At 42.8% G+C, this 20,219-nt stretch overlaps 2 protein-coding genes across 6 annotated transcripts in view; one reads left to right on the top strand and one right to left on the bottom strand.

Moving 5' to 3' along the window:
• The window catches only part of LOC145505550 (uncharacterized), a 65,978-nt gene extending 49,746 nt beyond the window's left edge, over positions 1-16,232 (bottom strand). Inside the window, exons 1-4 of one of the 4 annotated variants that reach the window (XR_014053115.1) lie at positions 15,990-16,232; positions 11,495-11,621; positions 8,933-9,108; positions 8,142-8,845 (exon numbers count right to left, since the gene is read on the bottom strand). Coding sequence is in view for 1 of the 4 variants with exons in the window: in XM_081487997.1 (XP_081344123.1) it covers positions 8,748-8,845; positions 11,495-11,508 (112 nt within the window). In the remaining 3 variants the exon portion in view is untranslated. Of the gene's footprint in view, positions 1-8,141; positions 8,846-8,932; positions 9,109-11,494; positions 11,622-15,989 lie in introns of those variants that run through there. The other 3 variants (XM_081487997.1, XR_014053114.1, XR_014053109.1) reach the window with 3 other exon arrangements.
• Positions 16,233-16,351: 119 nt separating this feature from the next.
• Positions 16,352-20,219, top strand: part of LOC145504501 (liprin-alpha-1-like) — an 82,589-nt gene continuing 78,721 nt past the window's right edge. For both annotated transcript variants that reach the window (XM_081485565.1, XM_081485512.1), the window contains exons 1-2: positions 16,352-16,597; positions 19,739-19,839. The gene's annotated coding sequence lies outside the window, so the exon portion shown is untranslated. The remainder of the gene's footprint in view (positions 16,598-19,738; positions 19,840-20,219) is intronic.

Genomic DNA, 20,219 nt, shown 5'->3' with positions numbered 1-20,219 from the left:
ATCAGGACCATCTGATCTGGATTCTGTGTTTCTGCTGGGCAGCAAAAATTTTTACTGGCATTCTAACATTAAATGAGTCCCACTGAATTGCAGGAATCAAAAGATAATTGTCATGTATTTCCTTGTATTTGAAGTTTCTTTAAATGAGCCTCAAGAAGAAGCAAACTTTTTTTTTTTAAATCATGTGGGTGGTTTCTAAAAATGTCAAAGATTCAATATATTGCTTTGTCCAAAACACTGAGATAGAAACATAGTTTCCCCTGTAATTCTTTCTCTTATTATCTTTCTAAATTGAAAAGAAAGAAAATACTATAGTAAAAACCAGTTAAAGATAAAAGTTTCAAAGCAGTGTGCTTCATTCTGTCCCACCAGTACACAATGAAGTATTTCACTCGGTGGACCAGTGTGAGAAAATGGGATTCATAGCCACCCTTGATCTAAAATACATTGCTGCCTCTAGGCCACTCTTTCCTTTTATACTCCTTGTGGTGGAAAATCAACAATTACATTGATGTCAAAATGGTGTAGAAACAGATAGGATAATTTTCAGAATCAAAATCCCAAAAGTGTATTTGCATCTTTGAACTAGAGTAAAGCAATAGGAGGCTTTGTCTCAGTGAACACACGCAATAGAACCTCTACCTTGATAGAATGTTGATCTATGTAAAATGCAGATAAATATCAACAAAAGGCAGGCTGGACATCCATTGTCTCATCAGAGCTGCTGCCGATTATTTTAGAATTTTAATTCTTTATAATTTCCCTGAAGGTTTCTCAAACTTTAATTCACTGAAGATTGAACTGATTGTGTCAGTAGCAAAACACTGTTAAATTGTGTTATCATAAACTTGTAGATTTTTTCCAAAGAACTTTCATTTTTATGTAGGCAGTTACATCTTCAGTTTAGTCATCCAGAAAACAGTATTTTCCTATTTTAATTTCCTGTGAGGTAGGTGCATTACTGTTCCAGTTTTACAGAAGAGGTCTGGAACAGGTCAGTGACTTAGTGAAGGTCCCATGGAAGGTGAAGAGTCTACTGACTCTAGGACCTGTGGAGGTTTATCTGCTGTTTCACTTTAGATGTTTACAGTGTTGCACCACTTTGTTGTCCAGGTGGCAATTAAATCTTTTTAAAAAAGCATATTTATTTGTCCTTATAATAAATTCCTAAAATGCAGAAGTAGAATTCAGAGGGCCCTCGCAGTTGAATTGCATAAAGCCCCATCACTCCAAGATAATTGTGGTTATATTTTGCACATTTCCTTCCAGTATCTTAGGACCTTATGTTTTACATATCATATAGCAAGATATAATGAAGTCTTATTTTTCACTGTAAAAGCAATATAGAAAGTTAGAAAAGCTAGAGTGTATAAAGAACAAATCAGTAAAAATGCAAAACAATTGGGTTAGTGACAAGTAAGATTTTCTTGTTGTGCTAAGTCACTTCAGTTGTGTCCTTCTCTTTGAGAACCTATGGATTATAGCCTATGAGGCTCCTCTGTCCATGGGATTCTCCAGGCAAGAATAGTAGAGCAGGCTGCCATTTCTTCCTCCAGGGGATCTTCCTGACCCAGGGATCAAACCCGGGTCCCTTGTGTCGCTTGCATTGCCAGGTGGATTCTTGACCACAATGCCACCTGGGCCAGGGTTCAAAACCCTATCCCTCTTCTCACTTTTCCTGCAGTTTAAATGGAATTGTGCATGGCTGTACACTCCCAGTTGTTTGAGTGGCGACTTCAACTCAACCCCAGTCTGAATTATCACCAAGCACGCAGCCTGACACGTTGATCTATCCAGACTCCTTGCCGAGGCTGCCTAATAGGAGACCTGATGATAACAGGGACTAAGTCATGTCGCCTTCCCATACCAGCAAGTGTAGAGTCTTAGCCAGTGTTTATCCAGAGCTTGTCAGATTTATCTTTCAGCTTCTGAGGGAAAATGCATGCATGATAAGAGCATGGTGGAAAACTAAATCTTCAGGGGTCCACCACTAAGAGCTTCAGGCAATTATCCAGGATTCATCATGCAAAGGTTCAATATTTTTTTTTCAATATTACTTTTGAAGAATTTTCAGACTCTTTTGGTATTTCTAGATGTTTTCGCTAGAATTTCCTTTTCCTAGTTTTGGAGTATTCACTTGAGATGATGCTGCTGGTGACAACGTACAATACACAGCGCGCGCACACACACACACACACACACAAGGAGGCACTATATATTTTGATTAGATAATAATTTAAAAATTTAATATGGATATTGCATTCCTGCCATGGACCCTCATAGCACTATTCCTTTCCTTCACTGCACTTATCATGGATATAATTATACATGTACTTGGGTGATTCTTATTACTTCTCCTTTTCCCCACTAAGCTCCTTAAGGGCAGGGAGAGTTTGTTTTGCTCACTGTTGTATATCCGTGGTGGCCTCCACCATGACTTTTTGTTGTTGTGTATTCGCTAAGCCCTGTCCGACTCATAGGAGATCCCATGGACTGTAGTCCGCCAGGCTCCGTGTCCATGGCATTCTCCAGGCAAGAATACTGGAGACGGTTACCATTTCCTACTCCAGGGGATCTTCCTGACCCAGGGGATTCTGCATTGGCAGGAGAATTCTTTACCACTGAGCCACCTGGGAAGCCCTTCCTCAGTGATTATCATAGAGTAAAAGGGTAGAAAGTATTTGTTAAATGAATTAATGGTTAAGTGATTAAACAAATGAATGGGTGTTAATACTCCAGTGTGTTATATATTCAAGATTCTTTATATAATGGCTTTACCTCAGCCCTCAACATTATAACAGACCCCAACTTCAGTCCACCCAATTTCATAATCAGTGCATGTTCATCTAAAGAAACTATAAAATGCTAAAATCACAAAGCTTTTTCCATCGTGCCATTGCCTAGAAACAATGATGGTTTAAGTTTGATGTATACACTTCCACACTTTTTAATCATTATTGCAGAAAATCGAATCTGTATTATATTTATTAGCTTACTCTTTCACTTGATATATCGTGAACATTTTCCATGAAATATTGTCCTTAACGCAGTGTTTAATGATCATCAGGCATCCCATCATTTGGATGAATAATAATTCATTTAACGGATCCTCTGTTTTCTTGCACATGAAATGTCTTTCTAAAACTGTAGGGACCCTGAGATATCAGGAGCAGGGCCAGACAGAAGGGCTCATGACTACGGTCCCAGGGACTGTGGCTTCTGCCTCACCCTCGTGTTAATACTGAGTCTTACTATTTTAATAAGACAGTTTGTATCTTATGAGGTGAAAACAATACATTTTTAATTTAAAATTTCTTTCCTGGGGGCTTCCCAGATGTCTCAGTGGTAAAGAATCTGCCTGCCAGTGCGGGAGACTCGGGTTCGATCACTGGTCCAGGAAGATCCCATACGTCTGGAGCAACAGTCCGTACACCACGGTACTGAGCCTGTGCTCTGGACCCTGGGGCCCGAACACTGAGCGGCGAGCCCAGGGCCCGGTTCTGCAGTCAGAGGGGAGCGCCCTCTATCTGCAACAAGAAAAGCCCGCATAGCAACGGAGACCAGCATGGTCAAATAAAATAAAATAAGTTATAAAAATTTTAGCTGAATAATCTATGAGTTATATATATATATTTTTAAAAGTGGCCCATCAATACTCCAAAATGATGGTTACCTTTATCATTCATTTCTTCTTAATCTGAAAGCTACACAATCCAAGATTTTGTTTCCTGAAAACAAAACACTGGGTCCTAACTCAAGGATGGTGACACACAAGGAAGACAGAAATCCAACAGACCAGATACCTGGAGGAAAACAAATATTTAAAAAGATCATGACAGAAAAGAATAACTTTAAAACAGGCAAAGATTTTGTCACCTGGCCTGAGGGCCTTTTTCCTACAAACAGTCCACAGGCAGTAACACGTACGTTGTAATCACTACACAGTCACCAGCAGAGATGAGAGAAATTTAAACATTATGCTTTGTTTTTCCTGCCAGGAAAAGCAGAGATGGTGAAGTAACATTCTAAGAACTGGGACTTTCCTGGAGGTCCAGTGGTTAAGACACCGCGCCTCCAGTGCAGGGGGCAAGGGTTCGACCCTTGGTTGGTGAGCTGAGCTCCTACATGCCGCACGGTGTGGCCGGAAAGTAAAGAGAGTCCTCGGAATGGACACGAAGGCAGCTGAGAAGGCTGCTGTTTCAAGTAATAGTTAAAGACAGAATGAAAGAAAAGAGCCTCTGTCTTCCTCCATCAGGGAGCTGGACTTTTCACAGGTGTGTTTCTATTGGAGACGAAAAAGACACTGTTTGAAGATGGGAAAGAGAGGAAAGCCTGGGAATTTGTATTTATGGTTGAATGGCAACTGCTTATATTAATATTTAAGAGATGTTTTAGATTTCCCCCCTTTTTAAATAGTGCGAAATCTAGAGAAGGATAGGCATGATAAAAATTTTAAAATAAGGGTGAGAAAAACAGAAGAAGGAAACAAAAAATTCCTGATTACTTAGAAACTTATCACCCTAGAAAATCAACGGTTTTCATCCTATTTTGTTAATGCGATTGGTTTCACAACACACAATCTCATGATATTCTGACTACTGCTCTTAACACTATTGGCAAGAATAATAACAATATTAGCCAATATTTATTAAAACGTTATAGTATCCTAAATGTAATGGGTTGAATTCACCCCCATCCACAATAAATTCATTTACTGGTGTGCTTAACCGCCAGCGCCTCAGAGGCTGACCTTATTTAGAGAGCGCATCTTTACCGAGGGGATGGATTTAATTAGAGGTCATTGTTGTTGCTAGGGTTCCCCAGGGGGCACTGAGTCCTACTATTAAAGTGATAAAAACCTGCCTGCAATGTAGGAGACATAAGAGTCATGGGTTTGATCCTTGGGTCGAGAAGCTCCCCTGAAAGAGGGCATGGCAACCCACTCCAGTATGCTTGCCTGGAGAATCCCATGGACAGAGGAGCCTGGCGGGCTTTAGTCCATAGGGTTGCACAGAGTCAGACATGACTGAAGTGACTTAGCAAGCACACACACACGTTGTTGTTTAGTTGCTAAGTCATGTCCAACTCTTTGCAACTCCATGAACTGTAGCGCACCAGGCTCTTCTGTCCATGGGATTTCCCAGGCAAGAATACTGGAGTGGGTTGCCATTTTCCTCTCCAGGGGATCTTCCTGACCCAGGGATTGAACCTAAGTCTCCTGCATTGGCAGGCACTTCTTCACCACTAAGCTTGGGTGGGCCCAATCCATTGTGAGTGATATCCTTAAAAAAGCAAAAATCCGGAGACAGACCAGCACACGGGGAGAACACCATATAAAGGCGAAGGCAGAGATGGAGGTGGTGCTTCCCGCAGCCCAGGCGCGCCCGTGATTATCGCCAAACCACCAGCACTGACGGGCGAGGCGTGGGGGAGATGCCATCCTGACCCTCAGGAGGGGTCAGCTCTGCCTGAACCTTGGTTGTGGACTTCTGGCTTCCAGAAGTGTGAGGCAGTAGGTGTCTCTAGGGCTTCGATATTGTTGCCCCAGCAAACTAACACAGCAAGCACTGCATTAAACAAACTACACATAAACACTTATTAAATACTCAAAGGTTTTACATGCCAGCTTCTGCCTGTTGTTTTTAGCACAGAGTCTGACATATTCTCCCTAAGCACACATTGGATAAATAGTTCTAGTTCTGTGGTTCTCACATAAATTAAATGATAGCACAGACAGCATATAACATTTTAGTATGGAATGTTCTATGTTCCTACAGAGCCTCCATGATTTTTACTTCTTTAATGGCTATACAAAATTCTATCAATTTCATGATACTCTTATTTATTTGGTCATTTTCCTATTGTTGGATGTTTACGTTGATTTTAATGTATTGCTATTATAGGTAACACCATGATGGACGTCTTCATGCCCAGATATTTTCCCAGTTTTTTAAGATGGAATGTTTACTTCCCTGTGGTAGTCATGAAGTTTATACACATTTCTCTAGTTATTATAATATGTATTATCAAATTACCTTGCAAAAGACTTCTGCCAATAAACCTTATTGATGTGGACATGTGTAAGTGTAGATATTTCATGATATTTACATCTGTATTGGGTCAAAATTCACAGTAATTATTAAACCCAGTTTGTCAGATTATCATTCTATGTTTTAAATTTGATCTTTTTGATTTAAAACTTACTTTATCAAGTATCCTAATTGCACCCTTTCTCATGCTCTTGTTAGAAATTAAATTAATTTTGGATTCCCAATGACAAGGCTAGTTTTAAATGTTGAGGTTAGTTATTTAGAAAAATGTAAACACCCACTAAATGAGGCAATCAACTGATAAAATTGATGGAACTTAGTCATATTGAACTAGCACACCAATTTAGTTTAAATACTTGTCCTGATGAATGCAAATAGATACAAGCACAGCTTGTATATATCACAAATTGACCAAATGACAGTATCTAGTGTTTAACTGGCATTTCATGAAACAAAGATAAGTTGTGATGTATTTCAGATTATGAACATACACACACGGCCCCATGATTTGCTTAAAACTGTAAAATCAAATACTTAAAATGTGAAAGCAGGTGAATTGGAAAAAGGAAAGTAGCCCAAAGATGTAATTTTCTCCGACCTCTAAGATATAAAAGGAAGAATTCACTTTGCGATTAGAAAGTTAAAAAGTTGAGTGATTCCTGGACACAGCACATTTTCTGGTAGGGATCTGTTAATACTATAGTCAGCTCAGGAAACAGACCAACTTAGTGATGCTGAGCCTGTTCTATGTGTTACTCCAGTGAATGTGCTAAAGAAAGAAATAAGCTTAATTTACCCCTTGGCCACCTGATGGGAAGAGCCAACTCACTGGAAAAAACCCTGATGCTGGGAAAGATTGAAGGCCACAAGAGAAGGGGGTAGCAGAGGATGGGATGGTTAGATGGCATCACTGACTCAATGGACATAAATCTGAGCAAATTCCAGAAGATAGTGGAGGACAGAGCATCCTGACAGCTGCAGTCCATGAGGTCACAAAGAGTTGGGCACAACTTAGTGACTGAAAAACAACAACAACACCCCCTTGGCTCAACATGGTCACTGAAAGGCATGGGGTGGAGGGAGAAAGGAGAGTGAGCATGGAAAGGAGAGAGAGGAGGAGAAAAAGGAAAAGCAGAGAGAGAAAGGGAAGGAAGAGCACAGAAGGAAGCGGGGAGGAAAGCAAAGGAAAGAGTCGGGAAGGGAAGCGGGATGAAGAGAGGCAGGGAGCTGCTAGGACATTTGTCTATAACTGTGATTGGTATGTTTGTTTATTTCACTTTAAAAATCCCATATGTCAGTGACAGCAGAGAGTATTTGTCTTTCCCTGGCTTATTTCACTGAACAGAAGACTCTCTAGGTCGATCGCATTGTTGTGTATAGCCGAGTTTTCTCCTTTTATGGCTGAGTAATAGTCCACTGTATATGTATATATCTCACAACTTTATCTCAGGGACAATTGGGGAGGGACAAAATTGGGGTATGGGATTAAGACATACAAGCGACTATGTATGACATAGCTAAGCAACAGAGATATATTGTACAGCACAGGGAAATATAGTCATTATTTTGTAATAGCTTTAAATGGAGTGTAATCTGTAAAACTGCTGAATCAGGGCTTCCCTGGTTGCTCAGTGACACAGAATCGCCTGCTGATGCAGGAGACACGGGTTCAATCCGTGATCCAGGAAGATCCCACATGCCAAGAAGCAACCAAGTCCATGCCCCACAACCATTGAGCCAGTGCTCTAGAGCCCGGGAGCCACAGCAAGAGAAGCCACTGCAGTGAGAAGCTGAGGAACCACCGCTGGAGAGTGTCCCCGCCTGCCGCAGCAAGGGAAAAGCCTGTGCAGCAGCAAAGACTCAGCACAGCCAGTAAAAAAAAGAAAAAAGAAAAAGAAAAAATTCTGAATCACTGTTACACACTTGAAACTAATGTAACATTGTAAATCAACTACACTTTACAAAAAAGAAAGATGAGGAAGGCAGAAAGGAAGGGAGGGGAAAAAAAAACAATTCATGACGCACAGATAGATGCATGAAGTTTGTTAGCACGTGCACAAAGAGAAACTCACTTCAGTATAAGATACTCAATTTTTTAAAAGCCCAATGTTTTAATTGAATTAATTGATAGTGCATATAAATGGAAATTAATTAAAACAGTCATCACATTCAAATCAGATATTAACTTTGCTTTTTTTAAATGACAAAAGTAATCTTTAAGCAGTAACTTCATCTGCAAAGTCCTAAGCAAGGAATTTCTGTGAATTAATCAGTGGCATCTACAATCTGCAGAGTACTCAGCACCTTTGGTGGCTCAGATGGTAAAGAATCTGCCTGCAATGCAGGAGACCTGGGTTCAATCCCTAGGTCGGGAAGATCCTCTGGACAAGGAAATGGCAACCCACTCCAGTACTCTTGCCTAAAAAATCCCATGGACGGAGGATCCTGGTAGGCTACAGTTCACGGGGTCGCAACAAGTCAGACACGACTGAGCTCACCGACGTGAGCCCAAGGACGGAGCACAAGTTCTCTGGCCACAGAGGACGACCTCAAAAACAGTCCTTTCCATCCCTCCCTCCTCTGTCATGATGCGAGGTGTGTTTTCTCCAAGGAAAGCATTTCCTGAAGTTTTCTTTCAAATAGGAAATCACTGAGGCTGCTTATACACTGGGAAGCAAGAAATAGGACTGTACTAGCCTTTCAGGTCATGCTGGCTTTCTTCTCTTTTCCTTTCCAGTTCTTTTTGGTCATAGTTCAACCTTTGCAGGCACACAATTCCACACTGGAAACTGTTTCTGTTTCCAAGAGAAAAAAAAAATTTAGACCTGGCCGCAGGCAAACATCTCTCAGCAGGCTTGTGAGAACTTCTTGCACCGACTGACCTGTGAAAACTATCAACCATTTTAAGTTGCCCACGAAGGGCTTTCTTGGTCAAGTGGTCCAGCATCCGCACGTGCACAAGGCACTCCACGAAATAGCTACGGTTGTGCGGGAGGCCGAGACTGGGCAGCCACTTGTTGCCGATCCACTCATGTTTCACGTTCCTGTACGCGAGGGTCTGCATTCAGTAATTAAGAATGGTTAATTGAGGAAAAAATGGAGGAGGCAATGGCAACCCACTCCAGTACTCTTGCCTGGAAAATCCCATGGACGGAGGAGCCTGGTAGGCTACAGTCCATGGGGTCGTGAAGAGTAGGACACAACTGAGTGACTTCACTTTCACTTTTCACTTGCATGCATTGGAGAAGGAAACGGCAACCCACTCCAGTGTTCTTGCCTGGAGAATCCCAGGGACGTGGGGGCCTGGTGGCCTGCCGTCTATGGGGTCGCACAGAGTCGGACACGACTGAAGCGACTTAGCAGCAGCAGCAGCAATTGAGGACAAAAACCCACGGAAGCAGTCACAAGGGCCATTTACATCATCTTGAAAATGGATTTTTAAACAATTACATAATCTCAAAGGCTAAGCCAAAGACAACAGTATTGAGCATAACTTCAAAATTATTTGATCTTTTCTTTGCTACCTTTTAAATTTGCTGGCAAAATTTTATACAAAGAAATTATACCATTAAAAGTCTATGACTCATCTGTGGCAATAAATTTAACCTATCTACCAAACCATGATAAAATTGTAATGACTACACATTACTTCTCTGAAATAGCTTTTATACATCATAATATGTCAACAAAGAATGAGCACGACTCATGAACAAGTTTGAAGGATCGACCTAACTCTACTCACTAAAAATATCTCTGGCTAGCTTGAATTTTAGTTTCAACGCTTTGTGTTCCAAATTTCTTTAGCAACACATCTGCTAATTTCAAAGTCAGTTAAGTGTATTAAAAAATAGCTTTAAAAAGAAGAGATAAGGAAAACAACAACGAAATAGACTGAAAGAAGAAATAGACACACCCACGATTACAGTCAGGGACCTCAGTCTTCCTCTCCGTGACTCAATAACTGATTGAACAAGGAAGCCAAAACAGACAACCAACCAAGGTCAGTAAGGATGTTGAAGCCTTTAAACAATTCTCCAGGCAAGAGTACTGGAGTGGGTTGCCAAGCCCTCCTCCCGGGGATCTTCTCAACCCAAGGATCAAACCCAGGTCTCCCGCATTCCAGGCAGGTTCTGTACCATCTGAGCTACCAGAGAACCCTCTTAAACAGCACTATCAACCAACTTGATCTAACTGACATTTGATAGAACACTCTATCCAACAAGAAGCACGATAAAACTCTTCTCAAGGGGATACGGGACATTCTTCAAAAGACAGACAAATCTCAGCATATTTAAAGTGACTCAAATCATACAAAGCATGTTTTCTGATCTCAACAGATTTAAATTAGAAATTAAAAAACCCCTGATATCCAAGAGTCTCCCAAACATCAGCAAAGTAGCATATTTCTAAAGAATTCATGTGTCAAAGAAGAAATCACAAATGAAACAGGAAATATGTTGAAGTGAATAAAAGTGAATATACAATATACTAAAAAGCTACGGGACATGGCTAGATCACTACCTGGAGGGAAACTGATAGGATTAAATACTTACACAAATGAAGAAAGATTCTGAATCGATACTCTAAGACTCTATCTTAAACAACTTATAAAAGAACAAATGAAATCCACAGCAAGCAGAAAGAAGAAAATGAAAGAGTAAAAATCAATGAAACAGAGACCAGAGAAACAAAATGAAATGAAAAAACTAAAATCAGGTTCTTCAAACTATCAATAAAACTGACTAAGCCGAGTGACGAAGAAAAAAGAGAAGACATAAACTACCAATATCAAGAATCAAAGAGGGAACATCAGTACAGATCCTATAGACACTGAAAGGAAAGGGTAAACTGTGAACAACTTCAGGCAACTTAGATAAAATACCCTACTTTGTTGAAAGACACAACCTATGAAAGCCACTCAGTAAGAAACAGATAACCTCAATCTATTAAAACTCAAATCCGTAGTTAGAAATCTTACCTACCCATACACCCACACGCACAAAATCTCTATCCTAAATGGCCTTAGTAGTGAATCCTAACAAACAGTTATGAAGAAAATCCTGGTTATACACAAACTATTCCAAAATAGTGAAGAAAGAAACACCTAACTCATTCTGAGGCCAGAATTCTCTTGATACCCAAACCAGACAAACATATTACAAGAATATCAATATCCCTCAGAGACACAGATGCAAAATTCCTTAATGACACATCAGGAAATCAGTAATCAATTAAAAGTACAAGGTAGCATGACAAGTAGGGTTTATCCCAAGAACATAAGTTTGGGCCAACATTTGAAGAAATCAGTGAAATTCACCATATCAATGGACTGAAAATAAAAACCACAGTCTCACCTCAAAAGAGAGAGAAAAGGCATCTGACAATATTTATCATTTATATATGGAAATCTTAGCAATCTAGGAATGGAAGAAAACTGCCCCAACCTCATAAACGGCATCTACAAAAAATGTAGAGCTGACATCATATGGTGTTTCTCCTGAAGATCAGGAACAAAGCAAGGATGTCTGCTCTCTTGGCTTTTATTCAACTCTGTACTGGAACTCCTAGCCACTGTAACAAGACAAGAAAAAAGAAATTGAAATCATATGAACTGAAAAAACAATATAACTGTACTTGCTGACGACCTGATGATTAATGTGGAAAATGAATCAACAAAAGAGGTACAAGCATGAAAGTGAGTTCAGCAACGTTGCAGGATACAAGGTCAACATATAAAAATGCTCCATACTTCAGCATACTAAACGAGACCAGAAATTGACATTTTAAAGAATACCCTTGATTATAATGTCATCAAAAACTATGAACTCCTCAGGGATAAATCTAATGGAATAAGGGCAAGATCTGCACAATGAAAATAAACACATGCCATGTACATACATACACACCAAAGAAGGCACTTGGATGTTCTTCCGTCCAAAAAGACTAAGGTATGTTCTGAGGAATTATGTACGTTATGGAATCCTGGGAAAGGATTATCTACAAAGTACACAAGTAGATGATCGAGACTAATACTGGAAAAAAAGCAACCAATTGAAAAATGAGCAGAAGACCTGAACAAATTTCTCCAAAGAAGACAGGAAGAAGGCCACCAAACACATGAAAAGATGCTCCACATCGCTCATTATTCAGGAAATGCTAATCAAAACTACATGAGGTATCACCTCACACCAGTCACAATGGCCATCATCAACAATTCTACACATAATAATCGCTGGACAGGACATGGAAGAAAGGGAACCCTCTTGCAATGTTAGTAGGCATGTAAATGGATACAGCCACTATGGAGAAGGAACATAGGTTTCCTTAAAAAGTAGGACTAAAACTACAATATGACACAACAATCCCCTACTGGCCATACACCCTGAGAAAACCATAACTCTAAAAAGACATTCGTACCCAATGTCCATTGCAGCACTATTTAACATAGGCAGGGCATGGAAGCAACCTAATGTCTCTCAAGAGAACAATGGAAAAAGAAGTTGTGGGACATACATGCAATGGAACACGACTCAGCCATGAAAAGGAACAAATACGAATCCGTTGAACTGAGGTGGATGAACCTAGAAACTGGGATACAGAGTGACGTCAGTCGGAAAGAGAAAAACAAATGTAGTATATTAATGCATACGCATGCGATCTTGTAAAATGGTACTGGTGAATATTTGAAGGGCAGAAATAAATACACAGATGTAGAGGAAGGACTTGTGAACTCAGCTGGAGAAGGAGAGAGTGGGACAAATGGAGAGAGTAGCAATGAAACATAGCCACTACCATATGCAAAATAGCTAGCTAATGGGAAGTTGCTGGATAACATAGGGAGCCCAGCATGGTGCTCTGGGACGACCTAGAGGGTGGGAGGCCAGGAACTGGGAGGCAGTCTAACCAAAGAGTGGATAATATACTTATTCGTGGTGTTGCATGAGGAAAACCAACCAAACATTGTAAAGCAGTTATTCTCCAAATAAAAATCAATAAATACAATCTGAAAACTATCATTCAACACATATGTACTTTCATTTAAAGCTATACGGGATCATCTTCTATTCCTAGCTATTTTTCCAGTATAAGTGCTTGTAAATGTCATTAGAGTTTTTGAAAATATGATTTTAATAGCTACATAGCATTGCTTAATATCTCGTACATAAATAATGAACTTTCAGTCTCAAAATAGAAACATAATACCGAAAAAGGTTAAGATTTTAAACTAAAGCTTGCATTTTAATTCAGCTTAATGAGAATTCCTCGGAAGAGCTAAAATTCTTATGAAAAGTAAATATGTGGAGTCCTTCTTGCTTTCATCTGTTATGTCTTATTGTCATTTAATTCTAAGGACTCTTGGACTTTTGACATGTTTGCCTTTGACTGCAATTTTTGACTGAGATAAAATCTTCAATGTAGATATTAAAAATGTCAAGAAGCACTCTTGTAAGTGTGAGCCACTCAGTCATGTCCAGTTATTTGTGACCCATGGACTACAACCCACCAGGTCCCTGTCCACAGAATTTCCCAGGCAAGAATACTGGAGTGCGGTAGCCATTCCTTTCTCGAGGGGATCTTCCTGACCCAGGGGTCAAACCCAGGCCTCCCACATTGCAGGCAGATTCTTTACCATATGAACCACTAGAGAACCCTGACCCTGGTGTACCTGGATGTAAAAATCCTCAAAAAAATATTACCAAGCCAAACTGAAGCATACATTAAAAGAATCATACACTAGGATCAAATGGATTTATTCTGGGCCTGCAAGCATGATTTATTGTCTGTACATCAATTACTGTGATACACAATATGAGCAAAATGAAGACTAAAATCATGTGATCTTCTCAATAATTGCAGAAAAAGCTTTCAACAAAGTGTAACATCAATTCTGATACCATCTCTCAATACAGTGGTTATCCATGGAACATCCTAAAGGGCACGTTAAGACAAACCCACAGCTAACATCCAACTCAGTGATAAAGAGCTGAAAGATTTTCCTAAAAGATCAGGAATAGTACAAGGATGCCTGTTCTCACCAATCTTGTTCAACATAGTGGCGGAAGTGTCCTACCCAGAGGAACTAGGCCAGAAAAGGAAATAAACGGCATCCCCATTGGAACAGATGAAGTTACACTGTCACTATTTGATTATGACAGGATTTATATGAAACCCTAAAAACGCCACCAAGTAAGAAGTATTACAACTAATAAACTCAGCAATATAGCAGGATAGGAAGCATAAGAAAACAGAAAAGTCCCATATACAAATGCATCAAAAAAAAAAAAAAAAAACTTGAAATAAATTTAACCGAGGAGCGGAAACACCTGTATCGTCACGGCCTCCAAGACATACAGTCTGGGTTCAAACCTCAGCTCACCCGCTGACCCGCACAGTGACCCAGGGCAAATCACACAATGATCTGAGGCTCAACATATTCAACTGTAAAATGGACACAAACCCAGGATCTACACCCAGGGCTGTGAAACTCCGAAGAAGTGCTTATTTAGGCCCGGGGATGGAGTGTCTCCAGGAGACTCTCCTTGTATGACACTCCTCTAGAACTGGGCTCTCCTGATCCTGTGGGTGAGGCTCAAGGGTAGAGCCTGGGAGCCAGATGGGACGCGACAAGGACGAGGACAGAAAAGACTAGTTCTGTGTCAGGGAGGGAAGCCACCTCCTTTCCAGATCTCAGAGTGGGGCCTGCACCGAGGGCCCGGGGGATGTGCAATCGGAAGTGATAACTCCGAACCCCCCACAGCAGGGATGGAGCCTTCCTGGCAAGAACCTTCTCTCTGGTCCAGGCTCCAGTGTGATGTGGTACTGCTCCCTGAGTGCTCCATGTCTCCACCAGGCAAAGAGCTCCCGGGACTTGGAGGTCTATTAAACCACAGGTGCCTGAGTGTCACAATGACACAAGGGCTAACACCATTGAAAATTAGCTATATTAAAAAAAAATGACAGAAGTATGGACGAGGCAGGGCATGAAAAGCAGAAGGATTGACTACCTCTCAAGCCTTTAGCAGAAATCTCTCCACACCAGCTCAGCGGAGCCCGCAGGAGGAAAATATCATGGAAAAGCAGGCCATGGGTATATCTCTACACTGCTGGACCCAGAGACCCACGTCCCAATCCACCAACATCTTTTTGCGTATCCAGACACCAAGAGGAAGAAACACAGACCTTGCCTGAGAAAGTCTCAGCCAGACTTAATATTGGGGTTGCTGAGCATGCTCACATGGTCACTATGGACTCAGCCTCTCCTCCATGCTCACATCCTCTGTCCTCACAGAAACATACATGGTTCACTGCAGAGAGCCCTCTGAGGGCACTTGTGTATACTAGAAACGGGCAATGGTAAAATGCGAAGAGAAGACACAGAAGTGGAAACATGCCTCTGGGGTGCTGTACAAATTACCAAAGACCTGCAGTCCTTGATACTTGGCATTTAAAAAAAAATGCTTCTTAATATGTAAATGCAGAAAGGACATTTCCAGGAGAAAGGACAAAGGAATCGTCCCATTGGGACAATATTGTATCCATAGGAGAAGGTAAGTTGGATCCCTACCTCACAAAACACCACCAAACCAATTAGACTGCATACTAAGAACCAACAATTGAAAGAAAAACTTGACAAAATTCGAACAATTTTTGATGAGGAAATATCTTTTCTTTAAATTGAGGTATTGCTGATTTACCATAATTTGTTTGTCTAAGGTGTACAGCAAAGTGACTCAGATTCAGCCTCTCAGGTGCTTCCTTGGACAAAATTCATTGCCTTTGGGAGGCCCCTGGGCCATGCCCTCTACTCAGAACAGCTAAGAATCCTGAATACGCAAAGCAGCATGTGGTGGTCCTCCTGGGGGTTTTCAGACTGAATAAATTATTCTAACAGGATACAAGAAACAAGCCCGGAGGTTAAGAGAGGATCTCCAAACTTACCTTCAAACCGGAGGCCTTGCTCCCTTGAATGTGGGTGCGTGCAACAGCGCTTGCGAAGCGAAGAGGTTTATCGTGAATCTTCTGTCTGCAGAGGACAAAGCAGTGTGTAGAGAGGACGCGCAGGCAGGTCCCAGGACACTGAGCACACGGACACAGTGACTGGACTCTCAGCCCTGCTCTTGGGGTACCGCACTCTCTCCACTGCTGACACAGGGTGAGCAGCTCACACGTGACCTGGAGTATGGTCACGGGACCTGGAATATGGTCCCATGACCTGGACCTGGCCAATCGGTGTGCTCCATCCTCCCTGGCCACCGTGATTGGCTCAGGGATGGGGCTGTGACCAATCGGGGCCCAGGGCCGGACCTCAGGCTGGAATCAAGGGAGGAAGAGGAAGTTCCGCCAAAAGGGGTGTGGCCGGGTGAGGTCAGGCTACAGCGGTGGAAGCGGCGTGAGGTCAGCCTGGGGAAGTTGGTGGCTTTCCCGCGCCCGTCAGGGCAGAGCCGCCCGCCTGAGAATGAGGGCGCTGCTGAGCCCAGGGGCTGAGAGCGCCGGTTCCTGCTGTGGTCCCGGAGATCCACCTGAGACCTGAGCGAAGCCGTCTGCCGGTGAGTCCTCTCCTGCTTGTCTGTCAGCTTGTTTGCACCATGCTGGGTTTTCTGTCCAGCTGGCTAAGTGGAGACCCTGGAAATGCACGTGTGTGGGTTTTGGCTGGCTTCAGGGAAGAAATGCCAGAGGACACTGGGAGCCTCCAGTTTAATCTGGATTCAGGTCATATCTCTTGAAAGTGAAGTGAAGTTCCTCAGTCGTGTCCGACTCTTGCGACCCTATGGGCTCTACAGTCCATGGAATTCTCCAGGCCAGACTGCTGGAGTGGGTAGCCTTTCCCTTCCCCAGGGGATCTTCCCAGTCCAAGGATTGAACCCAGGTCTCCCGCATTGCAGGCAGATTCTTTACCAGCTGAGCCACAAGAGAAGCCCGAGAAGACTGGAGTGGGTAGCCTGTCCCTTCTGCAGCGGATCAGGATTCGCGACCCAGAAATCAAACCGGGGTCTCCTGCATGGCAGGAGGGTTCTTTACCAGCTGATCTATCAGGGAAGCCCAGGATCTCTTAAGGCCAGCTAGTCATTGATATGTCTTAAGGCAAGCTGCTCATTGTAGGGTTCCCCTAATTAGTCTTCACAGGATTAAGGTAGCAACCTGCTAAGGTAGCAATCAATGTCCTTTTTCTAGAGGACAAAAGCGGGGCTCAAAGGAGGTAACAGAGCTACAGCAAGGAAGTGTGTACCTAGACAAAACCCCCAGGTCCTGCTGTTAGAACTCAGGGAAGCCATAAGGTGTGGCTTGTCCATGTGACAGGGGCTAAGGCGCCCAGCCCACACTGGGTACTGTGGGGACCTGACTTGGTCCTGTTACCTGCATGTTCTTTTGCTGTCTGTGCTGGCTGCCTACTTCATAGAGCCTGCTCTCATCACCGTTGACAGTATGCCCCGGCCCCAGTACTTTTTCTCGCCCGGCTTGATCTTTTCTCCAGAGCACTAGTTCATTCTAACATGATACGCGTGCGTGTGTGTGTGTTGCTTCAGTCCTGTCTGACTCTTTGTGACCTATGGAGTGTAGCCCGCCAGGCTTCCCTGTCCTTGGCATTTCCCAGGCAAGAATACTGGAGGGGGTTGCCCTTTCCTTCTCCAGGGGATCTTCCTGACTCAGGGATTGAACCCGCATCTCTGAAGTCTGCTGCATTGGCAGGCGGGTTCTTTGCCTCTAGCACCACCTGGGAAGCTCGCTGTAGTGGTGGCTTGTTTTTCAGGACATCAGAAGACAGTCCTTTCATTAGGGAAAACAGATATTGAGTAACATGTTGAAGTAGCCAAACTTCTCAAGTTCAGAGCGGAGCCTTCACCTGCGTTGTCTAGTCAGTGTTTTAAATGCTCTCCGGAGGGACAGACACAGCTTTGCAGATGCAGTCTTCGCAGGGTGCCTTTCCGAAGCCTGCCTGCTGCTCTTTCCTGTTTGCCAAAGACTCGCCCCAAAGGGACTCCTTGGGCCTCACAGCCTGGGCCTAAACTAGGCTGATGAGTGGATGCCCTTCAAGTGGATCTGTTGGAGCTGCAGGTGGGCCGTGTCGCAGCAGCTCCGACAGCTCCACTTAAACTAAAAGTGACATGGTGTGGTTCCCTTTTCTTTCTTCCTTTCACCTTTACCTAACTGTGTGCGCTCAGGGCAAGACACAGGATGGCCAGCACTCTGCTTGTTGGAATATGTTTATAACTTCTATCACTTTTCCTGCTGTTGTAAAAAAATACTTGCTCTTGAAGCCATGTTGTAGACCTGTACCAAGTGTGACTTAGAAGTTGTGTTAATTCTGCCCACCCCAATAGTCATCGTGTAAACCCTCGGGAAATTTTATGTTACATTAGAAAAACACTTGTGCAAACTGCTTTGTCACTGTGCAGTGCTAAGTAAATGTTTAAAAAACGTATTTACTTATATTGACATGTAGTTAATTTACAATGTTGTATTAGTTTCAGGTATAAAGCAGGGTGATCCGTTATAGGTTGCTGCAAGATATTCAGTAGAGTTCCCTGTGCTATACTGTAAACCGGTGTTGTTTATCGGTTTTATTTACAGTGGGATCTATCTGTTAATCCCAGACTCCTAATTTATCCCCCGCACCTTTCCCCTTTGATACCATATGTTTGTTTTCTATGTCTGTGAGTCTGTTTCTGTTTTCTATGTAGATTCATCTGTATTACTTTTAAGGATTCTATGTTTAAGTGATATCATATGGTATTTCTCTTTCTCTGTTACTTCTTTTGGTATGATAATATCTCTAAGTCCATCCATGTTGCTCCAAATGGCTTTATTTCATTTTTTTTATGGCTGAGCAATATTCCATTGTACATATGTACATATCACATCTTCTTTATCCATCCTTCTGCCATTGGACATTTAGGTTGTCTTAGATATAAAAGTCACGTCTTGTCTATTGTATGCTGCTATGGACACTGGGATGCATGTAGCTTTTCAAATTAGAGTTTTCTCCAGATGTATGCCCAGGAGTGGGATTACTGGATCATATGATAACTGTTTGTTTAAGGAATCTCCATACTGCTCTGCATAGTGGCTGCGCCAGTTTGTATTCCAGAATATTACTTCAGGTGAATTTGCCTCCTCTAGGAACCACTGTCAGATTGCCCAGCCCTTCAGCTGGGACAGACCTCCCCAGCCCAGGGGCATCTTGGGTCCCAGGTTCCACTGCACTGGGGAGAACTGCTCTGGGTCAAGGTCTGGAGTGACCGCATCCCTTACGCTGACCAGTGTGTCAGCGGTGTTCCAAGGCTCCTCTCGTGTGTCTCGGGACTAGTGTCAGCAGCTCGTCTAACGTAAAGTATCAAATAGTAAGAAGTATTTGTGGAATGTGCCCAGAACTGTACCTTATTCAGCAGCTAAGAGAGTAATTTCCTCTCATCTTTCTTATTCATGTTCATAAAAATCAATGGTTAGCATACAGGAAATCTATCAGCTCTCCCACAGGAAGGGAAAGCTGGCCTTGTCCAGGTGGAAGAAGTCATTCTGAACGTGAGCAGTGGGGGTCAGGAAGCCATCCCCAAGGTCCAGCAAGCTGACTGGGGGGCAGCCAGAGGAAGAAATGAAGGAAAAGGGAAATTTAGACAGTTTGTCGGTGTTTTTTTTTTCCCTGTTAAGTGTACCCTAATGGGATTTTTTTCCCTCCTTTTTATTTACAGGCAGAGTGGACTTCTATGAATGCAGTTCCTGTTCTGTATCAGACCCTGGCTGGACCCGGTCCCTGACTCCAGGAGGTGAAGGCTGAGGGGCGGGAGGTAAGGTCAGTCCGCACACCTGGCGTGGAGGGAGGGGCAGAGAGCCAGGCCTGTGCGCCGGCAGCAGAGGATGTGGTGTAGCAGTCTCGGGGGTGTGTGTCTGGGGTGGCCTGAGTGTGTAGGTCCCGGGGAGAGTGCACGGAGCCCTGGCCGCTCAGTTTGCAGACCTGCAGGGCCTCCTCTTGATGCAGTGGGCAGAGCGGGAGGTGGCCAGCCCAGCTTGAGGGTCAGAGTGCAGATGCTGTGGACTTGGTGAGAGGGGTGGGAGGATAGATTGAATTCGGTGCACAGATGGGTATTTTGCGGGGGGATCGAGATTAATGCTCTGGTATTAAAGCGGGACAGTAGAGTTTTAGGTTTGGACTCCTCCTGCCTTCAGTTTAGG

Source organism: Giraffa tippelskirchi, chromosome 1 (assembly GCF_054371585.1).
Source record: "Giraffa tippelskirchi isolate mGirTip1 chromosome 1, T2T-mGirTip1v1.2.pri, whole genome shotgun sequence".
Taxonomy (NCBI): Eukaryota; Metazoa; Chordata; class Mammalia; order Artiodactyla; family Giraffidae; genus Giraffa; species Giraffa tippelskirchi.
Note: the sequence above shows the minus strand (reverse complement) of the source record. Positions and strands in the feature narration are given on the sequence as shown.